This window comes from Vipera ursinii, assembly GCF_947247035.1.
Source record: "Vipera ursinii genome assembly, chromosome: 10".
Classification (NCBI taxonomy): Eukaryota; Metazoa; Chordata; class Lepidosauria; order Squamata; family Viperidae; genus Vipera; species Vipera ursinii.
In genome coordinates this window covers 1,092,833-1,116,827 of record NC_139520.1, presented here as the reverse complement: position 1 = coordinate 1,116,827, position 23,995 = coordinate 1,092,833, and the positions used below count along the sequence as shown (strand labels likewise).

Sequence of the window (23,995 nt, the reverse complement as noted above, 5' to 3'; positions counted from 1 at the left end):
TACATCCTAAAAGTGTTTTCAACTCCCTTTGTTCCAGACAGCCTTTCTTGCGAACAACACACCTACCCGCAATGCAGTGGCAAAGCTGTTCTTCAGGTTGGTCGCAATGCTCATCAGCAAGGGCTCCCTGCAGGTAATCATGGCCATGCCAGCCGTCAGGTTCCGCATCATGTGATGCGCTGCCACACGCATGCGTGACTCTTCTGAGTCCAGTGCAAAATCCTTCCTCACTATCTGTTCACAAGTAGTCATGGCAATTTTAATTGAGCGGTCCACTACAGGATGAACCAGTTCTTGAACTGCACGCTCTATTGCTTGGCGCACACACTGCTTTAACTGTGGATGGGCTTGGAACAGGGGAATCTGAAAAGAGAACAGCCGATACAATCCATCTTGTTTAAATCTATTTTTAATACCAATACGACCAAGTAAAAACCACCCCAGCCCACAGGAGAGGCGATACTTACAGTGGGGTTTAGAGTAATGTGTGGAGCTAGCCCTCCCAGGGAGTATACGTTGATATCATGATAACTGTATTGTGGCTGTGGAGGAACAGTAGCTGTGCATGTAGTGCTGGTAGCTGAAGTTGTGGAAGTAGCTTAAAAAAAATTAAGAGCAGGGGTTTTTTTAGATTTTTTTTTTTTACTAAACATGCATTCAGTAACATGATGGCGCTTGGGTCTATACCTATCGCCCTCACTCACAGCCCAGCTGATGTCTTGGTGGATGCCTGGGAAAAGGCGGCCACTGAGGCACTCAACTGTGTTGTTCCCTTGCAACCTCTGACCCGGCGCAAATCCCGTTGGGCTCCATGGTTTTCTGTGGAGCTCCGGGAGATGAAACGTCGGAGACAGGGTCTAGAGAGCGGTTGGAGGTCCAGCCGTTCCGAATCTGACCGATTGCAGTTAAGAACCTTTATAAGGTCTTATCTTGCTGCGATGAGGACGGCAAGGGCTAACTACTTCGCCACCCTCATCGCGTCCGCAGATAATCGCCCGGCCGCCTTGTTTAGGGTGACTCGCTCCCTTCTTAACCAGGAGGTGAGGGAGGATCCCTTGCAGGGACGGGCCGAGGAGTTTAGTCATCATCTGACGGACAAAATCGCTCAGATCCGGGCCGGTTTGGACTCTGACTGGGTGGAGTCTGATGTGGAGGAATCGGACGGTCTTGAGCATGTTATCTGGACTGAGTTCGATCCCGTTTCCCCTGATGATGTGGACAGAATCATGGGGAGGCTGAGCTCCACCACTTGTTTGTTGGATCCGTGCCCCTCCTGGCTGGTTTATGCGGCTCGGGAGGGGACACGAGGCTGGTTCCAGGCAGTAATAACTGCTTCTTTGAAGGAGGGTGTCTTCCCCGCCACCTTGAAGGAGGCGGTGGTGAGACCCCTCCTCAAAAAGCCTGCCCTGGACCCGGCTGTTTTAAATAACTATCGTCCAGTCTCCAACCTTCGCTTTCTGGCGAAGGTTGTTGAGACCGTGGTGGCGCATCAGCTTCCTCTGTTCCTGGATGAAACTGATTATCTGGACCCGTACCAATAGGGTTTCAGGCCCGGGCACAGCACGGAGACGGCATTGGTCGTGCTGGTGAATGATCTCTGGCGGGCTCGGGACAGGGGTTGCTCCTCTGTCCTAGTCCTATTAGATCTCTCAGCGGCTTTCGATACCATCGACCATGGTATCCTACTGCGGCGTCTAAGGGGGCTGGGAGTGGGAGGCACCGTTTTACGGTGGTTCTCCTCCTATCTCCTGGGCCACTCGCAGTCGTTGTTGACAGGAGGGCAGAGATCTACCCCGAGGCCTCTTGCTTGTGGAGTCCCTCAGGGGTCAGTTCTCTCGCCCCTCCTGTTCAACATCTATATGAAGCTGCTGGGCGAGGTCATTCGTGGTTTCAGGGTGGGGTATCATCAGTACGCTGATGATACCCAACTTTTTTTCTCCACCCCGAACCAACCCAGCGATGCCCTCGCTGTGATGTCCCATTGCCTGGAGGCGGTCCAGGTCTGGATGGGGAGAAACAGGCTTCGTCTCAATCTTGCCAAGACTGAGTGGCTTTTCGTATCGGCATCTCGGGCTAACCAAACTATTCCACCTTTAACGATGGGGGGTGAGGTGTTGCCCCCCGTTGATAGGGCTCGCAACTTGGGCGTCCTCCTGGACTCACGGCTCAAGTTTGAAGATCATATAGGAGCCGTGACCAGGGGTCTTTTGCCCAGGTTCGCCTGGTGCGCCAGTTGCAACCCTACCTGGACAGAGATGCCCTACGCACAGTCACTCATGCGCTCGTGACCTCCCGTTTGGACTACTGCAACACTCTCTACATGGGGCTGCCCTTGAGGACCACTCGGAGGCTTCAACTGGTACAGAATGCAGCCACGCGAGTTGTGATGGGGATTTCCCGATACTCCCATGTGACACCTCTACTCCGTGAGCTGCATTGGCTTCCGGTTGCCCTCCGGGTGAGATTCAAGGTGCTGGTGATGACCTATAAAGCCCTAAATGGCTTGGGTCCAGGATATTTGAGGGAACACCTGCTGCCAGCATCAAGTTCCCTTCGTCCAGTGCGCTCGCACAGGGAGGGTCTTCTCAGGGTGCCGGCGGTAAAAGATTGCCGGCAGATAACACCCAGGGGGAGGGCCTTCTCTGTGGGTGCGCCTGCCCTCTGGAACCAGCTGCCCGTGGAGCTCAGGACTGCCCCTGACCTGCGTTCATTCCGCCGGGACCTGAAGACTTGGCTCTTTGAGCTCTCTGGCCCAGGCTGAGAATTTTAACTGGGGTTCTATTTTCAGGGATAATTTAATCTTTTTAATAGTCTTTTAACTTTTGTATTTTGTACTGATGTGATTTTAAAATGCCCTGTAAATCGCCCTGAGTCCTTCGGGAAAGGGCGGTATATAAATCTAATAAAAATAAATAAATAACATAGTTGATGTATTATTGGAAACAAAATGCTTTTTTAGAATAACAGAAAAGTCAAATAAGTTGTAATGGAAACATTGTTCTGCTAAATTTTACAATTGCACTAGTAAGAACTCTAAAATTATAATCATTTGGAATATCCCCTACATTTAGTAGAAGTCCAAATAAAAGCTATGTTGGGACAATTCGCATTGACAATGACAATAGATGGATTGTCAATAAACTATGTGTGCTTCATAATCATCACCAGATATGCTTCTTGAAAGACAAGCAGGTGAAAGCAGGTGGAGTGTGTCACTGGGTACCTAAATAATTGCACAGGGTTGTCTCCAATACAAGGAACAGACTCCGTGCACTTATCCCTCCTATTTGAACATGTGAGAAGGTCTTCTAGGAGGTGTATCGAGCAGAACTGAGTTTTCTGTCTTCATGTATAGGGATATCCTCACCACGGGGGGGGGGGGGCAATTTAAAGCACAACTGAGAAAGGAGGTCCCTATTGATACAGAAAAAAATTATTGTAGTCTGTTTCTAGGAATTGATATGCAGCATTAGATTTTTTCAGCTGTCCACTAAGAGAAACGCATCTGGATATATCTGGTAGATGACCTTGAAAGTAATCCTGCCAGCACCAAAGAGAACTGGATTTTATAACTAGTGTATCTTCCTTAACTCCTCTAATTACTTGTGTTACAGACTGAAGGAGCTGTATATAAGCTTATGGTTCAGTTTGGAATAACAGTTGATTACAAATGGAATGCAAGCTAAAAACAATAAGTGAGAAGCGCTATATATAAATTCAGTAATAAACAAACAGTAAAAGCAATTTTTGGCTTCACAGAAAACCATGTCAAACCCAACCATGTCAAGAGAAATAGCAGTTCCATTCTATCCTGTCTCAAATACAGCACCCAATTCTGTTTATCGCAGAAAAGTGTCTCTAGTGTCCTGCAGAGCCTCTGGGATCACCACCCTGTTCTCTGCCTAAAGCTTTGACTGATGTAAAGCACAACTCAGGATGAGGAACTCTTCCTCTACACCCACTTTAGTCTCAATAATGCAAGTTAGGATTGCCCATGAGACAGACCTGGTATTCAAGACTAGAAGCTGTAGCGGAAGACTCTGTCTGACCTTATTCTAGAAATGAGGTTTGGTCCTGAAGAGGGGACTGGCATCAAATTTCATCTTTCTCCCTATGTCTCCTATCATAATTTCCTCTTGGTATCATTGCCACAAGCATCCTCCTCCTGTCCACTTCCTTCATGAGCCCCATGAAGGCATTATCCCCATCTGTAACAATCATATCCCCTCTCCCCAAGGATTGTTCCTTAATGCCCCCATGGATCAGGCCAAGACACTGTATTCAGCAACTTGCTTTTTACAGGGATCAATTGAATAACTCTGTGGCACTGACAAACAGGAGGTTAGGATCTGCCATTGTTCCCTGCAAGTAGTATTTGGAGGCACACTCATTCCATGTTGAAGGTAAGTCTTTGAGGCCATCAGCCCTGGATTGACCTGTTCTCTACATATGTTTATAGTGGTCAGAATCCAGTTATATTTCATTTCTATCCATCTTCTCTGATTTAAAACCAATCCTTACTATCTCCTGGGAAGAGGGGGTATGCATGGGGATTTTATTACTTTCACTTCCTCTATTCACTACAAAGTAAACTTTTGTTGATTCACTTGGGGTCTGCTAACCATAACAATGTGGTCTTTCACCCTGTGCCACTCTGAAACTCTCCTCTTTACCAACAGCAAAAGGGGAGGGGGAAAGATGCAACACCTCTGGGTAATAAGAGGATTGAATGATCATGCCAACGGAGCCAGACTGATGTTAACTTTCCTGACGTTAACACCTAGAAATCTGCAGGTTTGAATCACCCAGAAGAACTGCAGGGTGGGCGGCTGCTTGGGAACACTTTAAAACATTGAATGGTGGGGGGATCCCTCATATCCTGTCTAACATGCCTACAGTCAATTTCTCTTAATAAAAATTGCTGTTGGAAGAAACCGTTTCCAAGAGTTCTGTTTCCTTAAGACGTAGATTGAAGTGGGTCCTTACAATAGAGCTTGAAATTCTTCAAATGATGCAGAGCCACCAAGCAGCAGAGAGACGAAAATATGGTGGCAGACCTTCTGTTTTGTTTTGAAGTATTTTGAGCTTCAAACGAAGCTGGTGCATAAGACTAGTGACAATTGTTAACAAAGAATAATCTGAGAACAACCTTGTTTTACTCATCACTTTGGGAAATACAAATTGTGTTAGCATAGTGCAGACAAAAATTATTCTGATACTTACTGGTAGTAGTAATTGGTGGTAGCTCTTCTGTGTGTTTTATATCCTTTTTTGGAGCAGATAACTGTTCATCAAGGTTTTTCAACCGATCCTTGTCTTTTAGGAGACTACCAGGTTTTAGATCATTGATGTCAAGGGCCAGGTTTTTGCAGAGCACTTCAATTTCAAACTTCAGATTCAGCTGCACAATATTTAATCATTTCAGATTTCATAATGTAATTATTTTAAGCTATATTGTCACAATTATGCCAACCTACCATTCCAAATCATGGCATACTCTGAAAAAATATTATTTCTTTCAAGATAAGATTACATAGAAAATTAAATCTAAATTATGCTAGGAACACAAAATAGAAGTAGCTGAATTATAACTGCTAGCAACTATTTCAGCAGGGTTATTGTTCATCCAATATTTTGATCTGATTTAATCACATTCAGCAGTTGAGTTCAAATCCTGAAGGAAATTCATGTTCTAAACAAGGGTAAAAGTATAAGTAAATTAAACACAATTTACCTTTAAGTCGTGCTCCTGATGAAGCTCTGCAAGAACATTCATTATTGCCATGGTCCATGGATTTGGGGGCCTGAAAACCTACAAGGAGAGAAGGAAGATAAAATCAGCATCCTGGTTTTAAGAATAGCATTGGGAAACATAAAATAGAGTTGACACTACTACATTTAATAAATCTTTATTGATTAGCCCTTGGGCCATATCAAAGTGCAAAGTTCCAGCAACAAATTGTTACTAAAATTTGATAAAGGCAATTTAAAATGGAATTTGATAAAATACAATTTAAAATGGAATTTGATAAAATACAATTTAAAATGGAATTAAAATAAAATACAATTTAAGATAAAATAGTAATAAAATACAATCTAAAATGAAATTGTAATAATGTACAATAATTTAAGATATAGACAAAATATGATAACTTTATATTTCGGAGTCGCTCTTGCAATCTACCCCAATCAACTACTACATATTAAAAAGGGAGCAGCATAATTTTAGCCAGAGGTGAGTAGTAGTCTGCCAAATGTTTTCAGGACTGCAGTCTGAAATGCTGAAGATATTGAGTGATGGGGGCTGTAGTTAGCAGATCTAGAGGTTTTCCACTCCCGCCCTTTGGAATCAGCAAAAACATCTGTATATTTTTTAAAGCAAATATGCAAAAATGGAACAGTTCTAACAGCAAATGGGGAGAACATTGGTGAAATCAACATCAGACGAGGAATCTCCCAAGGGGACTCACTTTCACCACTACTGTTCAACATCGCATTAAGTCCATTGACAATAATATTACGAAACACAAAACTGGGATACCACGTCTCAAGCCAGCATGGCAAGATAAACCATCTACTATACATGGATAACTTAAAACTGTATGCGAAAAGCCATACTAAACTTGAATCAATACTCAACACAGTTCAACTGTTTAGCAGCGACATCAGAATGGACTTTGGACTTTGAAAATGTGCTATATCAGACATGTCAAACACAAGGCCCGGGGGCTGGATCCGGCCCGCGAAGTGGTTTCATGTGGCCCGCGAAGCCATCCTGGAAACAGTGAGGGAACGGCCCCCACTGCCTTGGCCCTGGCCGAGACCCTCCTTCTGCCAGAGACCCTCAGATCTGTCCCACTCCTGCCCAGGCCCCCATAGGCACCCTTGATGCGAATGATGTAGAGCTGGCCATGCCCACCCAGTAGGCCATACGCGCTCTAGCCATGCCCACCCAGTAGGCCACTCCCACCCTGGCCATACCCACCAGGCCCCTAAGGGCAACCGCAATGCTGATGCGGCCCTCAATGAAATTGAGTTTGACACCCCTGTGCTATATTAGCCATGCAGCGAGGAAAAATGGGAAAAATAGAAGGAATAGAACTGGGAAACGGAAGTATTATGAAAGCACTAGCAAAGGATGATGGTTACAAATACCTAGACAAATTGGAAGCAGATAACATCTTGAATGGAAAAGTCAAAGACTCAAAACAAAAGGAATACATCAGGAGAGTCTGCTAAATACTAAAATCAAAGCTGAATGCTAGAAATATAATTAAAGCCATTAATACATGGGCAGTCCCAGTGATACACTACCCAGCTGGAATTATCAACTGGACTTTTACTGAATTGGAACACCTAGACCGGAATACGTGTAAACTTTTGAATATGCAACACGCTCTACATCCATGAAGTGACATTGACACATTGCACCTGCCAAGAAGAATAGGAGGCAGAGGGCTACGGCAAATCCACCAAACTGTAGAAGAAAACGAAGTTTGAATGACTATGTAAATCAAAGTACAGAAAAATTGCTGCAGGCTGTGAAAACAGAGAGCATTATAAAAATAACAGAAACAAAGGCAGAATATAAGGAAAAACGGCTGGATGACAGATTAAATAGATGGAAAACCAAAGCTTTGCATTGACACCATTTGAAAAATATTGAAGGAAAATGTGATAACAACTTGACATGGGCATGGCTCAAGATGGGAACCATCAAGAAACAGAAGACTTAATACTGGCTGCTCAAGAACAAGCACTACAAACTAATGCCATGAAAGCGAAGATACAAAAATCTACTGACAATCCAAATTGCCGACTTTGCAATGACAAAGTTGAAACTGTATCACATTTAATATGTGAGTGCAGCAAAATCGCACAAACTGGTTACAAAGCTAGACATGACCAAGTTGCTAAACTAATCCACTGGGCATTGTTGAAAAAATACGATTTGCCTGTGTCCGAAAAGTCATGGGAACATAGGGTGTAAAAAGTTGTTGAGAATGAGAGGGTGAAGATCTTATGGGACTTCCAAATACAGACAGATCGCCATTTGGAACACAACACGCCAGATATTGCAGTCATAGAGAACCGAAGCGTACAGCTGATTGATATCGCTGTACCAGGAGATGCCAGAGTCGAAGAAAAAGAACTGGAAAAAATTATGAAATACTGCGACCTGGCCATCGAAACTGTGCGATACTGGATGAAACGTGTAACAGTGATACCCATTGTCATCGGGAAACTGGGAACTATGTCTAAAAACTTTGCAAAATACATCAAGAAATTGCAGCTTCCTGCAATAACTCCAGCAAAGCTACAAAAAACTACGCTACTTGGAACATCTTACATTTTAAGGAGATATCTGGTTGATACCTAGGACGCTGGCAGCAACCCGTGTCAACCATTAGTGCCAGTCAATTTGAATGTTCAGTTGACTGAGTTTCATGTTTTATTAATATAATAATAATAAAATAAAAATAAAAATAATAATAAATAATAATAATAATAATAATAATAATAATAATAATAATAATAATAATAATAATAATAATAATAATAATAATAATAATAATAATAATAGTGTTCAAGTCTGTCCAGATCCTCCTGTATCTTAAGCCTATCTTCTGGAGTGTTGGCTATTCCTGCCAGCTTGGTGTCATCTGCAAATTTGATGAGTTCCCCATCTATTCCCTTGTCCAAATCGTTAATCAAGATGTTGAAGAGCACTGGGCCCAGAACAGAGCCCTGGGGCACCCCACTACACACTTCCCTCCATGTAGATGTAGTTCCATTGAGGACCACATGCTGAGTACGGCCTGTCAGCCAGCTATGAATCCATCTGGTGGTGATGCTGTCTAACCTACATTTTTCTATCTTATCAAGTAGTAGGTTGTGATCTACTTTATCAAATGTCTTACTTTGAAGTCCAAGTAAATTATATCCACAGCATTCCTCTGGTCCACTAATTTTGTCACTTGGTCAAATAATGCAATAATATTTGTCTGACATGATCTGTTTTTGACAAACCCATATTGGCTTTTAGTAATGACTTTGTTTGCCTCTAGGTGTTCGCTGATTCGTTGTTTATCTTTTCCAGAATCTTCCCAGGTATTGAGGTCAGGCTGATAGGTCTGTAATTTCCTGGATCCATTTTTTTTCCTTTTCTGAAGATGGGAACTACATCAGCTCTTTTCCAATCCTCTGGTAGTTCCCCAGTGCTCCAGGATCTTTGAAAGATATAGTTCAGTGGTTCTGAGATCACATCTGCCAGTTCCTTCAGAACCTTGGGGTGTAAGCAAAATGTACTGCATACTGTGTTCTTGGTTCATCTGCATTTTTTAAAGTATGAGTGGAATTGTGCCTTTCTGCCTTCAACATTATGGTGGGTTTTAAGTAGATTTAAAGGGTTCCCGTATCAGTCGTGACTGACTCAAGGGGGCAGTATTCATCTCTGATTCTCAGCTGAGGGAGCCTGCATTGTCTGAGAGACACTTCTGTCATCATGTGGCCACCATGAAATACAGAATGCAGTAACTTTCCTGCCGGAAGGGTAACTATTGAACTACTCGCATTTGCATGCTTTTGAACTGCTAGGTTCAGCTCATTAGAGATTAAAATCCAGAAAAGCTTCTTAGGTCAACGAAAAACTTTAAAGAATTTGAAAGTGGAGTGGACCTATAGAAAGCTACAAAGAACCAACACTGGATAGAACCAACAGAGGAGCTTGCACCTGGATCTGGCGAAAACCGCAAAGTATGGAAATCATTGAATAGACTGTGCATGGGTACAAGATCCAGAGACCAACTGAACAAATGGGGCTATCAGGTTGCTTCTGCTCTTTGCAACTGTGCTGACATGCAAACCACAATACGTATGTATACCTGCCCTTTATGTCCTGACCAGGGTATACTTTAGGACCTCCTGGAAGCATGATAGAATGCAATTAATGTTGCTAGTTTCTGGGCAAGATTTGTTTAACCTGTATATATTAATCTTGTACTTTATATTTTAAATGTTATGTTACTTAATTTCGTTGTGAGTCACAGAATGACAATAAAGATATTCTATTCTTCTATTCTATTCTATGCTATGCTATGCTATGCTATGCTATGCTATTCTATTCTGTTGTATAGTATGTCTTATTTTAATTGTGATGCTTCTGACACAAAAAAACAGTTAGCTTAGCAGAAGCTGGGGTGAGTAACAGGAACTTATCCTGTTTAAGACAATGTTTCAAATCCAACTTCAGGATCTCATCACTGACATGTCACAAGAGACTTAGGAACCATTGAAGTTATTAAAAGCACTGAAAATTATGGAAGATTCTTGCTTCTATATGTAATTTGCATTCTAAGTACTCTGTGCTTTAGACTTACCACACTTCTTACGCTGGATTCCAATACTTTAGCAACAAATGGCACGACATACAGCAATTCCTGCTGTCCTTTTACATAAGCTTCTAGCAGCAAAGATTTGACATCCAAGTCCTAAAATAAAGAAATAATGAGACAATGTCAGAAGCTAAATTGGTTTCTTTTGCATATTTTACTTCTTTTTTATACATGCTGTGTTTGTAGGTGAATGCAGAAACCAGGAAACGAGAAAATATGCAAGGATGCTCCACTTCTCACCGTATGCAAGATGGGTTTATTCTTTGCCAGTGTTATCATCCCCAGCCAGTGACCCAGGTTCTTCAGCAATGAACGGTCTGAGAAGTTAGCAGCAGCTTTATCTGAAGTAAGCAGCACCTATGTTTTTTCCAAGAGAGAGCTTCTGTCAACAAGAAGGAATGCAAATCTGACATGATAGCAGATTTGAGCTATCATGTCAGATTTGCTTGAGCTATTCAGCATATTGACTGAATAAAGAATACAACCTCAACCCACTCCTTTGGGGCCACACTACTATGTTCTGCCATTATGTGGCTTCTTGACCTGTGAATACATTACTCAAGAGGATATCTGGGGTTCCCATTTTATAAGCACATTCCACACTTGATGTGATTGACACAATGAAAGGCCTTTGTTATTGAACTGACTTATTTTGGGTATTCTTGGTTTTCTCAATTATAAATAATGCCTTGTATTTCTTGACATTTTCTAAAACCAGCTTGAACATGGGAGATCTCTATTTCTGTGTAATATTCCAATTTGCATTGGATGAAGCTGATATCTTAATATCTCACTATAAACAACAAAATAATTGGAGGAAGAATTATGTATGTTACATTATCTAAATCATAAGGAATGATTTGCTAACTTTAAATTAATGCATTCCTTATCTGTTACACAATTGGTCTGCTCTTGCAAAGCACAAGGATGAAAATATGGCTGTGTATGACACCAACCTTGATATTTCTGTATGTTTCATTCAAAACCATTTTATTAAATTCTGGATTTTTAAGAGTGTCAAGGAAATTTGAATAGAGACTATGGAAGTTTGGCTCAATGCTAACTCTCTTCATCACGAGATATTGCGAAACCCAAGGCATGAATTCTTCTTTCACCGTTTCCTTCAATTCCTCAACCTGGCTCCATAAACAAACAAGAAACAGAAAGGAATTAATGAAGTAATAGGACTGGAAATGATTCCCCAACTCATAGATTATAAAGATCTGAAACAAAACAATAACTTCTAAAAAGTGTAAGTTGCTAGAATATGTACTCTGTTTGGAATAAATTACTTAAATACAAATTATGTCAAGGTATTTAAAAGCTGGAACTTTTTGATATTATTTATTTTATTTTATTTTATTACATTTATATACCGCCCTTTCCCGAAGGACTCAGGGCGGTTTACAGGGTAATTAAAAAACAAAATACAAAAGTTAAAAACAAGTTTAAAAAATATTAGCATTTGTGGCGCCTTGGTCTTCCCACAACTGTGTTACTTTTTGCTTATGCGCCCTGACAGAATGAAGGCTTACAGAACAGAAACTTTAAAAACTCATCAGTTGCAAATAAAATGGCTTTACAGGAAGTTGGCCTAGGATAACTTTTAAAGTCTTAAAATATTTGGGTATGTGAGAAAATAACAAATAACAACCCGGGAAGAACAGAAGGGTGATGGGGAAAAGGAAGCTTTCACATGTGCAAACAATATCAGGTTGGTTAGTCACTCCTTTCTTTGTATGTGACTGTAATACAGGAAGTCCCTCTCCTTCCCCCTCCAAATAAGAGCTAAATTTGTGCGATATTTACCTTCTGAGTCATGTTGGATTGAGACAAATTATTAAAGATAAAAGCAATCTTTTCCTGCACATTTTCAGGAGGTTCTACAATCCTCTCTGTTTGATCTGTGGCCACTAGCAGAGTATCAATGTTGGTTGTATTAATAGAAGGCTGCAAAAGACAAACGCACATTGAAAGGGTATGAGTTTATTTAGTTAAGAATGCAACAGATCACAGGCATTCTTTAGACAACAGGAAGTCCCAAAATGGTACGATTCAGAGAGGCCTTGATGCCAAACTTCACTGCGGAGAACAGAAGTCAGAATCCTCCCTTGGAGAGCCAACAACAAATGTTGTCTGCTAGATTCATGTAATCAAGCTGTTCAAGGGAACCCTTCCACCATTCCAATGAAAGCATGTGTCAAGAAATCCAGTCAGATCCTCCTTGGCTTAACTGCTGTTATCTCTGGTTCTGCACAAAGACACGAAATGAGCCAATAATGGGAAAAGAATCAATTCTCCTTCTCGTGGCCAGATTCCTTGGGAATTTGGGGGAGAACGACAGAGGGACACTTTCACCTGAAGTATCTCCACCCTTTTTTTTAAAGCAAGAAGACTGATAAAATATTTGAAGAGCTGCAAAACAAAAAGGCAGGCAGGGAGCAGAATGTAGGCAATAATTGGCATAAGTAATACAATTGAGAGGACTTAACTATATACAGGGACTCCTCAACTTATGACCACAATTGAGATCAGTTTCTGCTGCAAAGCAAGGCAGCAAGTGAATCACGTCTGATTTTATGACCTATTTTGTTTGTTAAAAAAATCACTGCAGTTGTTAAGTGAATTACACAATGATTAAGTGAATCCGCTTTCCCCCATTGGCTTTGTCTGCCAGAAGCCGGCTGGGAGTTGCAAAAGGCAGTCACATGACCCTGAGACACTGCAATCGTTGTAAATATACACCAGTTGTCAAGCACCCAAATTCTGACCATGTGACATGGGAATGCTGTGATGGTGGTAAGTGGAGGACCACCTGAAAAGCATTAAAGGAACAACTGCATTCACTTATCCCAAACCTTCTCTATGTGCTTCCTGCCAAATGCATGTAAGCAAAGACTTACTGGCACATCTTTCTTGAAGCTGACTCGGCCCACAGGCGCAACGGTTGTCTTTGCCACAGTGGTGGTGGTGGTGGCGGTGGTGACTACAGTGCTAACCTGGGCAGTGAGAGGTGTTTTTGCTGGGGCCTGGGCCTGGGCCTGAGCCTGGGCCAGGGCAATACTTCCAGGCGTGGTGATGGACCCCTGCATCTTCACGGGAGGATCTCTTGATTGCTGTCCATATTCAATGTACTTTGACAGACAAGGAAAAGTTGTTAAAATTCACATACAACAAATCTTAATCCTAAAAGCCCTTGCAGAAATTTCTAATCTTGATGTGACTACTGTATAAATAAAATAATTATTTCACGCATGGCATCTCCAGAGATCATGCAATCATTGATATAGAATAAAGCATCAGCAAATATATATTTGTCTCAAACTACCAGCAGGAATACCAAAGTCGGCAAATACTAAAGGCAAGTTTTTACAAACTGCAAGAAAGCAAACAAACAATCCAAAATCAAACTTCAATTTTGGACAAATGATGAGTACAGGAATTCTGAAGTAATAGCGAAATCTTTATAGTTTATATGTTTGTAATCACATATAAAAGTGCAATACTGCACACAGAAACCCTTCCAACTGGTATAAGATTAATGCAGAGGTCCTACACCTCCTGTCCTTGTAGCATTGCACTACATTCAAAAGCTTAACTCCATTGTTCTGGCTGCTTTCAGGACCTAAATATGGGCAACAGGCATTTGCTCTACCTGGCAGGTACTGTGCCAGCAACCGCCTTCATAATTCTTTATGAAACATCTGGCAAAAATGAGAAGGCAAGTTAGCTGTTCTGTAACTCTAATACACAGAATTAAAAATAAGGGCAATTTTCCATGCAGAACCTGTTTTCTTCCCCTTTAATGTATGAAAGCTTGTTGCACAGCATTTTTACAAATCCTTACATGCCCTTTCAAGCGCTACTGAACCCAAGCCTAATTTGTTTCATACTGCTTCCCCCTTGTTGATTCACTTTCCATAAATTTGTTAACACTCACCTCCTGCAGGTGATGAGGGAACTGTATAAAGTGACTAATAGAAGCCAGGTGCTGACAATACTGAGGGTAGTCCTTCAATCTGTCAATAAAATTAGCTATTAGTAGTAGGAAATAAACAGTCTGATCCACAACTATTAGCACAATCTTTGCAAAAACAGCTATGCCATTGCCTCATGAATGTTTTCCTTCTGAGCAGCAACTAAAAGTAACCCCTGAGAGGGAAGGTCAAGGAGGGAAGCAACAAAAGCAGTATTGTGGCATTACAACACAAGGTCTTCTTCTTTGGTATATGCACCTTGATGTCATTATACGTAAAGGAACATGATGGTACAATGATTCAATGCTGCTCTGATCACTTCAACGAAAGGATCGGATTCTGCAGACACCTTTGCCAACAATTATTTTAAAAAGACTGGGCTAATAATTGTGACTACATGTTGCTAAGGAATAACCTACAGCAAACAAGCCAATTTATCAGGCAAAAGGTACATATCATAGCAAGTAAAATACAGCTACAGTAATAGATTTGTCATATGTAACTGGAGTCTTCAGCAAAGACCACCTCTGCAGAGATCAATATGGACAGAACGCTTCTTTTCATTTCAGTATAACCAACAATAAAATAATCCCAGTGCCCATCCAAGTCATAATGACCTTACGAAGCGAAATGGAGTACCTCAATGCAGCCTGGCAATTTGCTGGCAGTTTAGAATGTTATTTGCTCTGACCCCACAATCTTGTATGGACTACAAATGCTTTACAGGCAATCCTTGACTAACCACAGTTTGCTTAACAACTCAGCAAAGTTGTCATAGTACTGAGGAAAGTGATTTATGACTGATTGTTGACTGTTGCAACAAGCCTTTGGTCACACAATCAAAATTTGGATGCTCGGCAACTGATGTGCAGTTACAACAGTTGCAGCATCCCGAGGTCACAAGACTGCCATCTGTGACCTTCCAAGGGGGCTTCTGGCAAGCAAAGTCAATGGGGGAAACTGGATTTGCTTAACAACTGTGGCAAAAAAGGTAATAAAATCAGGTGTGACTCATTTAATGACCACATTGCTTAGCAGGAGGGTTTGGTCCCAATTGTGATCATAAGTTGAGGACTAGCTATATGTAAACAGTAGTCAAATGTTTTAAACCACCTGAATTCAAAGCACTACTGAATTAAGATTTGCTCTCATGTAGAAATTAAATATTTTATTTAATCACAATAAATTTACAGGTAGTCCTCAAGTTATAACAATTTGTTTAGCGACTGTTTATAAAGTTATGGTCACGCTGAATGAGAGGGGATTTACAATGTGTTCTTGGAATTCTGGCTGACACAGCATCCCTGAAGCCTTGTGATTGGCATTTCTTAAGTTCTCTGCCTGCTTCCCACAAGCAAAGTGAATGGGGAAGCCATCAGAACATCTGAAGTCCTCACTTAATGACCCATGTGAATGAATGAACCTTTATTGTCAAAGTACAACCATGTATAGGCTTCCGGGTGGCAAGGCTCCATTGATGTCAGCCGTTTCGACTGTCAGCCCTGCTGTTTTCCGTAGAGCCGCCAAAAACAGCGACGATCAGCTGTTTGGCGGCTCGGAAACCTGCTCCTCGGGAAAAGAGGAGGGGGTGAGTGCTTAGGCAGGGATAGAGCTCCCCTAGATCGCCAGAGTTTAAACTCTGGTGGTTGAAGGGTGTGAGCCCACCCGAAGCCTGAGTTTGCTCCGGACTCAGGGACGCCTCTGCTCCAAGGCTTTGGAGCAGAGCAGGACGCTGCAACCATCCCTGCCATTGATAGTGAATTGTAGATTACTTGGATGCAGGCAGAGCTGTGCAGGAGAATGCTGTAATAGCAAGTATTTGAACTTTAACTCACGAGTATTTTGTGGAAAAAGTTGCAAGTGGTGCGGAAAGTGAAAGTGCGCAATAGAATTAAGCGGTGTTAAAATGGCTTCAAAACCAACTAAAGTTCAGCAGTCTTCATTACAGGCTTTGATGCCTCCTCCTGCAGCACCCGCACCCGCACCAGCTTTAACAATAAAAGATTTGCAGGATGCTTTAAAAATACAATCCCAAGAAATAGCTGAACTTATTGAGAAGAATACTGAGATAAGAGCAGACATTTTGGCTGCATTTCAAGGACTGGCAGTATGTACTGAACGTCTGGATGACTGAGTGGAAGAACTTAGTCAAAGTAACATGAGACTAGATGCTAAAATGCTGGATGCTGAAACTGTGATGGAAAAGATTGATGATGATGTGACAATGATACAGTATTGCGAAATGGAGTTTGCTGTGAGAATTAGAGGTTTCAAAGAAGATCCTAAGGAAAGTTTGAAAGAAATATTGGTACAAGCTCTTGAACAGGTTTTGGGGCACTCAGCAGAAGATATTATGGTGGATATAGATAAAATATTTCGTGTTAACTCTTGGATTGCAAGACAAAGAAAGCTACCTAGAAATGTGGTTTATTTTACGAAGAGAGCAATTAGAAATGAGGTAATTCAAGCCTTCTATAATAATAAATTTACAGTTGCAGAGCAAGAAGTTTTAATTCTGAAAGAGATTCCTCCAAGAATTTTAAGGAAAAGAAAAAAATTTGCTTTTTAGGCAGAAGAATTAAGGAAACGGGTTATCCAGTTTAGATGGGAGATTCCAGTAGGCATGGTGGTGATGCACGCAGGCACGAGATATCGTCTTAACACAGTTTTGCAGGCACGAGATTTCTATGCTAATATTTTGAAGGCAGGCTCCCCACCATCTTCGGAACTTAAAAGGAGGAATGATGAAGGAGAGTGTCAGCCACGAAGGGGGAGTACACAAGGAGCTGAAGGAGTTATTCAGCTGAAGGATAGAGAATCCCAGCAAACTACAGGAGTGGACCAGATTTCGGTACCAATGGAAGAAGTTAGAGATCAAAGAGTGACACGGGCTGCAACCAGACGAATGAGACAAGAGCAAGAACAACAGAAAGCCATAATTACATCTCAAAAACCTACTTATAGTGAAGCAGTGGGAGGAGCGAAACCGAAGAGAGTGCAGGTGATTCTGGAAGAGGCGCTCCAAAAGCTTCATGTCGCAAAATATGGCGACAAAGCTTCTAACTTGGAATGTTAATGGACTAAATTCCCCACAGAAGAGAAAGAAAGTATTTCACTATCTAAAACAATTTAAAAATGATGTTATTTGCTTACAGGAAACGCATATTCGAGCAGTTGATCAAAAGTATTTGATAAACTCTAGGCTGGGTACACAGTTTATTGCTTCTGCTCCTGACAAGAAAAAAGGAGTTGTTATTTACGTCAAGAATACTTTAACAGCTAGTTTAATTGAAACAGATAAACAAGGAAGATATGTTATAATTGAACTATTAATAGAAGGCAAGAAAATACTTTTGGGGGAGGGCCTTCTCAGTGGGTGCGCCTGCCCTCTGGAACCAGCTGCCCGTGGAGCTGAGGACTGCCCCCGACCTCCGTTCATTCCGCCAGGACCTGAAGACCTGGCTCTTCGAGCTCTCTGGCCCAGGCTGAGAATTTTAATTTTAATTGGGGTTTTTACTCTTTCAGGGACTGTTATAATCTTTTTAATTGTTTTTAATTTTTGTATTTCTTGTTTTAATTCCCTGTAAACCGCCCTGAGTCCTTCGGGAAAGGGCGGTATACAAATCCAATTAAATAAATAAATATGCTCCTAATCAACAGCAAGGAGAATTTTATAAACTATTACATAGCAAGATTATTCAGTGGGATTACAAATCTTGTATTTTTATGGGAGACGAATGGCGTTTTGGATGTACAATTGGACAAAAGAGGCCTTTTTCGAAGTACACCAAGTCATGCTAGATTGCCTAAATCAGGGGTCTTCAAACTTGGCCCTTTTATGACTTGTGGACTTCAACTCCCAGAATTCCTCAGCCAGCTATTCTGGGAGTTGAAGTCCACAAGTCATAAAAGGGCCAAGTTTGAAGACCACTGGCCTAAATCATTTTTTGAGATGAAGGATGACTTGGAATTGAGACATGTTTGGAGAGAAAGAAACATGCAAGAAAAAGACTTTACCTTTTTTTCTGATAGGCATCAATCCCTATCTAGGATTGATTTTGTATTAATTACCAATGATTTCTTTTCTAGGATTAACAAGATTAAGATATGTCCAAGAACTATATCTGATCATAGTCCAGTATGGTTGGAAATAGAAAAAGACAATGGAGACAGACGGTCTTGGCGACTAAATGAAAATTTGTTTAGATATCAAGAAAATGTGGAAGAGTGTAAAAAACAGATGAAAGAATTTTTAAAAATGACTATGTATAAGGGTACTTCTATTGAAATGGTTTGGGATGCAAGTAAAGCTTATATGAGAGGAGTGTTAATATATTTGAATAATAAATACAGACGTAAATTGGAACTTAGGCGAAAAGAATTAGAGGAGGAAATTAAGAGAAAAGAAAAGGCTTTAATTTAGAATCCATCTAATGGGAAGATCAAAGAGGTAATTACTTTACTAAGAGGCCAGTTTGACATGTTGATGGCAGATCAAGTGGCAACTAATTTACGGTATGCTAAACGTAACACCTTTTGTAATGCCAATAAGCCGGGTAGGTGGTTAGCCTACTTGTTAAGGAAGAAACAAAGGTCACGTAATATAGATAGAATAGAGTACAAGCGTAAAGTGGTGCATCAGCAGAATCTTATTAAAAAGGCTTTTGTTGATTTTTATTCTAAGTTGTATGTTAGAGATAAGATTCAAGATATAGATATAGATATCTGCAGGAAGTTAATATTCCTGTTCTTACACAAGAACAAAGGGAAGGGATGAATCAATTGATAAATGATGAAGAAATTATTTTAGCAATTAAGCAATTAAAGGTGGGTAAAGCAGCAGGTACAGACGGTTTGACTGCCGTCTATTATAAAAATTTACAGTCAGAAATGGTGGAACCTTTAAAAGAATTGTTTAGGACAATTCAATTGGGAGGAGAAGTGCCTCCATCATGGAAAACAGCTTTTATTTCGTTGATTCCGAAGGAAGACCAAGATGCTACCCAAGCCAAAAATTATAGACCAATATCGCTTTTAAATACTGATTATATGATATTTGCAAAAAATTTTAGCAAATAGATTAATGAAGGTAATGCAGCAAGTGATTCATAGTGATCAAACTGGATTCATAAGTGGTAGACAAATGAAGAACAATGTGAGACATATTGTAGATTTATTGGAAATTTTGGATAGAAATAACCAGGTCTCTGCAGCGCTGATCTTTTTGGATGCTGAAAAAGCCTTTGATCAATTGGATTGGCAATTTTTAGTTAAAGCATTGGAGAAAATGGAATTTGGGGAAAAATTTTTACAACCTATTAGAGCAACATATCAGAAGCAAACAGCTCGAATAATAGTTAATAGTAGTTTGACAGAAACATGTAATATTGAAAAGGGTACAAGACAGGGGTGTCCATTGTCACCTTTGCTGTTTGTTTTAACACTGGAAATATTATTGATTAAAATACGAGACTCAAATAAAATTAAGGGAATTAAAATAAGAGATCAGGATTATAGACTGAGAGCGTTTGCGGATGACCTGGTTATTACAGTAAGTCAACAGACTTACTCAGTTGTAGAGTTGATGGAGATAATAACGTCATATGGGAAAGTTTCTGGATTTAAGATAAATATACAAAAAACTAAAATATTGTCTAAAAATATGACTATAGAAGAAAAGGTTGTTTTAGAAGAGTTAATGGGATTTGAAATAGTTAAAAAGACTAAATATTTGGGGGTTTACCTCTCAGCTTCAAATGTGAAGTTATATAAGAATAATTATGAATTGTTATGGTTAAAAACACAAAAAGAGCTAGATGGTTGGAAAAAATTACAACTATCCTTATTGGGAAGAATTGCAGCAGTAAAAATGAATGTTGCCAAAATTTTAATTTTTGTTTCAAATGATACCTATACTTAAAAAGGATTTAAATTTGGAGGAGTGGCAGAAAGGTATTAATAAATTTGTTTGGGCAGGGAAAAACCCACGAGTTAAATTTAAGATAATGCAAGATACACGTGAAAGAGGTGGTCTTAAAATGCCCAATCTTAAATTATATTATGAGGCTGCTGCTTTATCATCAATAAGTGATTGGTTCAATTTAACACAAGGGAGATTATTAAATCTTGAGGGTTATGATTTGTTATTTGGTTGGCATGCATATTTATTGTATGCTAAGAAGGTGGATAATGTGTTTAAGATACATATATTAAGGTATGCTCTGTTGCGAGTATGGAAAAAATATAGACATAAGTTAAATTATAAGATACCAATTTGGGCAATACCTAAACATTCAATAGAAAATATAAATGTTGGATTTAAAAATGATGAGACCACATATAAAGAAATTTTAAGGTTAGAAAGGAATGAATGGCAATTAAAGCCATATAATATTTTAAAAGAAGAAAAGATTGTGCAAACCTGGTTTCAGTATGGGCAGTTACAAGCAAGATGGAAAGAAGATCAGAAAGTTGGCTTTTCGATAACTGATGGAAATTTGGTAAAACAAATTAGAGATCAAGGTCAAGCACATATAAGAAGGATATATAACGCATTGATAGAAATTGATTCAGAAACGGAACTTGTTAAAGATTGTATGATAAAGTGGGCCCAGAATTTTCAGGTTATAACAATGGATACTTGGGAAAAGATTTGGGTTAGAAACATAAAATTTACACAGGCCCAAAATTTAAGAGAGAATTTTTATAAAATGTTTTATAGGTGGCACTTAGACCCTAAAAAACTAGCAGGTATGTATCCAAACTGCCAGCCCAAATGTTGGAGGTGTGGTTGTGAGGATGCAACGTATTTTCACATATGGTAGACTTGTAAAAAAGTCAAAGCTTTTTGGATTAAAATTTGGTGGAATATGCAAAAGATATTTAAGAAAAAAATAAGGTTTTCGCAGTTGTTTTTGTTGGGTATTATTACAGACTTTACTGTTATAGATACTAAATTGATGTTGAATTTAATTATGGCAGCAAGACTTTTAGTAGCGCAATATTGGAAGAAGGAGGAACTGCTGACTATAGAAGAGTGGACTTTTGAAAGTTTCTAATCTGGCGGAAATGGCAAAGATTTCAGCATATTTGAAAGAACAATCGCAACAGAGATATATTGTGGAATGGAGAAGTTGGATTGAATATATTCAGAATAAATATGGGACTAAAAAGTTTCATTTAGCATTTGAATAAGTAGTGGTTTTATATGACGTATTATTTGTTAGTAATATAGTTATGACCATGGAGAGTTAAAGTGCGATAGAATTTAATGTTTTATTTTTGTTGTTAGCATATTTTAGCTTACGTTTGTGAGCTTATACCCTGTACTCAGCTCTGGGAAGTCGGGGAGGGGGAAGGGGAGGGTAGGGGAGGGTTGGGGGGGGAGGGAGTCTTTTCTATTTAAAAAATGTACTGTAAAACTTTTCCAAAAAAAAGTACAACCATGTATACATTGAGATTGGCTGACCCTCCCTTCGTGCCCCCCCAACTCACAGTGACAACAAACCCACCATCTTGTTACACCATGTGAGCTAATTGCACAACACACCGGCCACGCACGTCAATCATACATAAAATTATAAAATTATTTCCCGTTCAAGAGCCTAACAGGCCGTGGATAAAAGCTGTTCTTCAGCCTGTTTGGTACGGCTGGCTATACTCCTGTATCTCCTACCCAATGGTAGGAGAGTAAAGAAATCCTGTCCAGGGTTTGAGTCTTCCCTGAGAATTTTTCTCACTCTTCCGAGGCAGCGAGCCTTGGCGATGTCATCCAGTGGTGTCAGGGGACAGCCCACAATGTCTTGTGCTGTGCTCACCACCCTCTGTAATACTTCCCTATCCGTGGCTGTCAGGCCAGCATACCAAACCACAATACAGTGCGAGAGGATGCTCTCTACAGTAAGACCGGTAAAAGAAGGTCATTAGCTGTTGTTCTACCCTGTTCTTCCGCAAGACCCTGAGGAAGTGGAGTCTCTGTTGGGCCTTTCTGGCCACCTGGGTTGTAGTCCTTGTTTAATGCTAGGACTACTGGAATTGCCTTTGCCAAGTAATGCTAATATTGAGCCTTATAACTGCATTGCTTAGCAATTGAGTTCCAGGTCCCAATTGCCATTGTAACCCAAAAATTACCTGTACAATCTTATTTACACTTAATCAATCTATATATTAAATAGATTTCCAGAATAGTTTAACCTTCCCCAGTTATTTAAATATATTCTGCAACGTATGGCAGCATCAGTTACATCAGCCTTGGTGGAGCAGTGGGCTAATGCCTCCTTAAGTAACACCAGCTGCCTGCAATTAGTGCAGGTTCGCATCCCACCAGGCTCAAGGTTGACTCAGCCTTCCATCCTTCCGAGGTAGGTAAAATGAGGACCCAGATTGTTGGGGGCAATTAAGCTGACTTTGTAATAATGCCGCTTGGGGTGTGTGTGAAAGCCCTAATAAGCAGGCATATACATAGAATGAAGGCTACTGCTAAGCTTGTAAGCCGCCCTGAGTCTTCAGAGAAGGGCGGGATATAAATAGAATTAAAATAAAATAAAAAAAATAAAATTTTATTTCATCTACTGTCTAGGACTGTTGCAGAACTTTGATAACCTCAAGGAACGGCATGTAAAGAAAGATCAATATGGTTCAATATTAGCAATATTTTTGTTGCAACTGGGATTAATCCAACATAACCTTAGCTCTAGGAAGAAAAAACATGTGATGATACTTCATAAAATACCAGATTCATTAAGAACATTAGATACATACAGTATCTAACATACAGTAGTGCTTGACTTACAGCAACAACTGGGCCTAGAATTATGGCCATAAGTCACAGCAGTCGTTAAGCAAGGCATCCATGCAATATTGGCTCTTCCGATTGTGGAGGTAATGTGGAGCATAGGTGTTTCAGACAGTGGGGAAAGTCCTGGGTTGTTGAGCTAATGGTTGTAAGTGGAGGACTACCTGTAGAGCAAACCGTTCTGGGTGCCTTAAGATTCACCCATATTACACCAATGCTGTGTAAGCTCCACTGGCTTCTCGTTTCTTTCTGGGTGTGAATCAGGTTGCTGACTGTCACCTGTAAAGCCCTAGTAACCGGACCAGGCCACTTGTGGAACCACTTCTAGAGAGTTTCAGAGCAGAGGAGCTAGCTGTGCTCCAGGATCCTCCTCAAACATCGCTCTCTAGCAGGGCCTGGGAAGCGTTCCTTTTCCACAGTGGAATGGAGCACACCCCACCCCCCAGAACAGTGCTTCTCCCACCCTCCTTTGCCTTCCAGGGGGCCTTGAAGTGCTGGCTTTCCCCACATGCATTGGGGGCAGGATGAGCCCAGGGAAGATGGTGTCGACATGTGGGGGACAGGGCTGATGTGGAGCACCATGAGTTTCTATAGAGTTTTATGAGGTCTTATTGATTTTTATTCTGTTTGGGACAGGGTATGTAAGTTTGCATTGTTTTGTGCACCACCCTGGGTAGTTGTTACAATATGGGCATCTATACAGCTCTTTTAAAATAATGTAAAATAAAAGCAATTATAAATTATTTCACTAAGAGCAAGATTTCCCAGGTGAGATGGCAGCCAGCCTGATCTGCTGCTCCCAGGAAGAAACAGGAGGCAAAAGCAACTAC

At 40.5% G+C, this 23,995-nt stretch overlaps 1 protein-coding gene across 5 annotated transcripts in view; it reads right to left on the bottom strand.

The window, feature by feature from the left end:
• The window catches only part of CNOT1 (CCR4-NOT transcription complex subunit 1), a 160,559-nt gene that overhangs the window by 44,443 nt on the left and 92,121 nt on the right, over positions 1-23,995 (bottom strand). For 4 of the 5 annotated variants that reach the window (XM_083370494.1, XM_083370496.1, XM_083370498.1 and 1 more), the window contains exons 22-31: positions 14,335-14,413; positions 13,298-13,528; positions 12,204-12,344; positions 11,351-11,530; positions 10,635-10,751; positions 10,380-10,490; positions 5,735-5,812; positions 5,224-5,401; positions 468-598; positions 67-363 (exon numbers count right to left, since the gene is read on the bottom strand). In XM_083370494.1, the coding sequence (XP_083226620.1) occupies positions 67-363; positions 468-598; positions 5,224-5,401; positions 5,735-5,812; positions 10,380-10,490; positions 10,635-10,751; positions 11,351-11,530; positions 12,204-12,344; positions 13,298-13,528; positions 14,335-14,413 (1,543 nt within the window). The remainder of the gene's footprint in view (positions 1-66; positions 364-467; positions 599-5,223; positions 5,402-5,734; positions 5,813-10,379; positions 10,491-10,634; positions 10,752-11,350; positions 11,531-12,203; positions 12,345-13,297; positions 13,529-14,334; positions 14,414-23,995) is intronic. The other variant, XM_083370497.1, reaches the window with a different exon arrangement.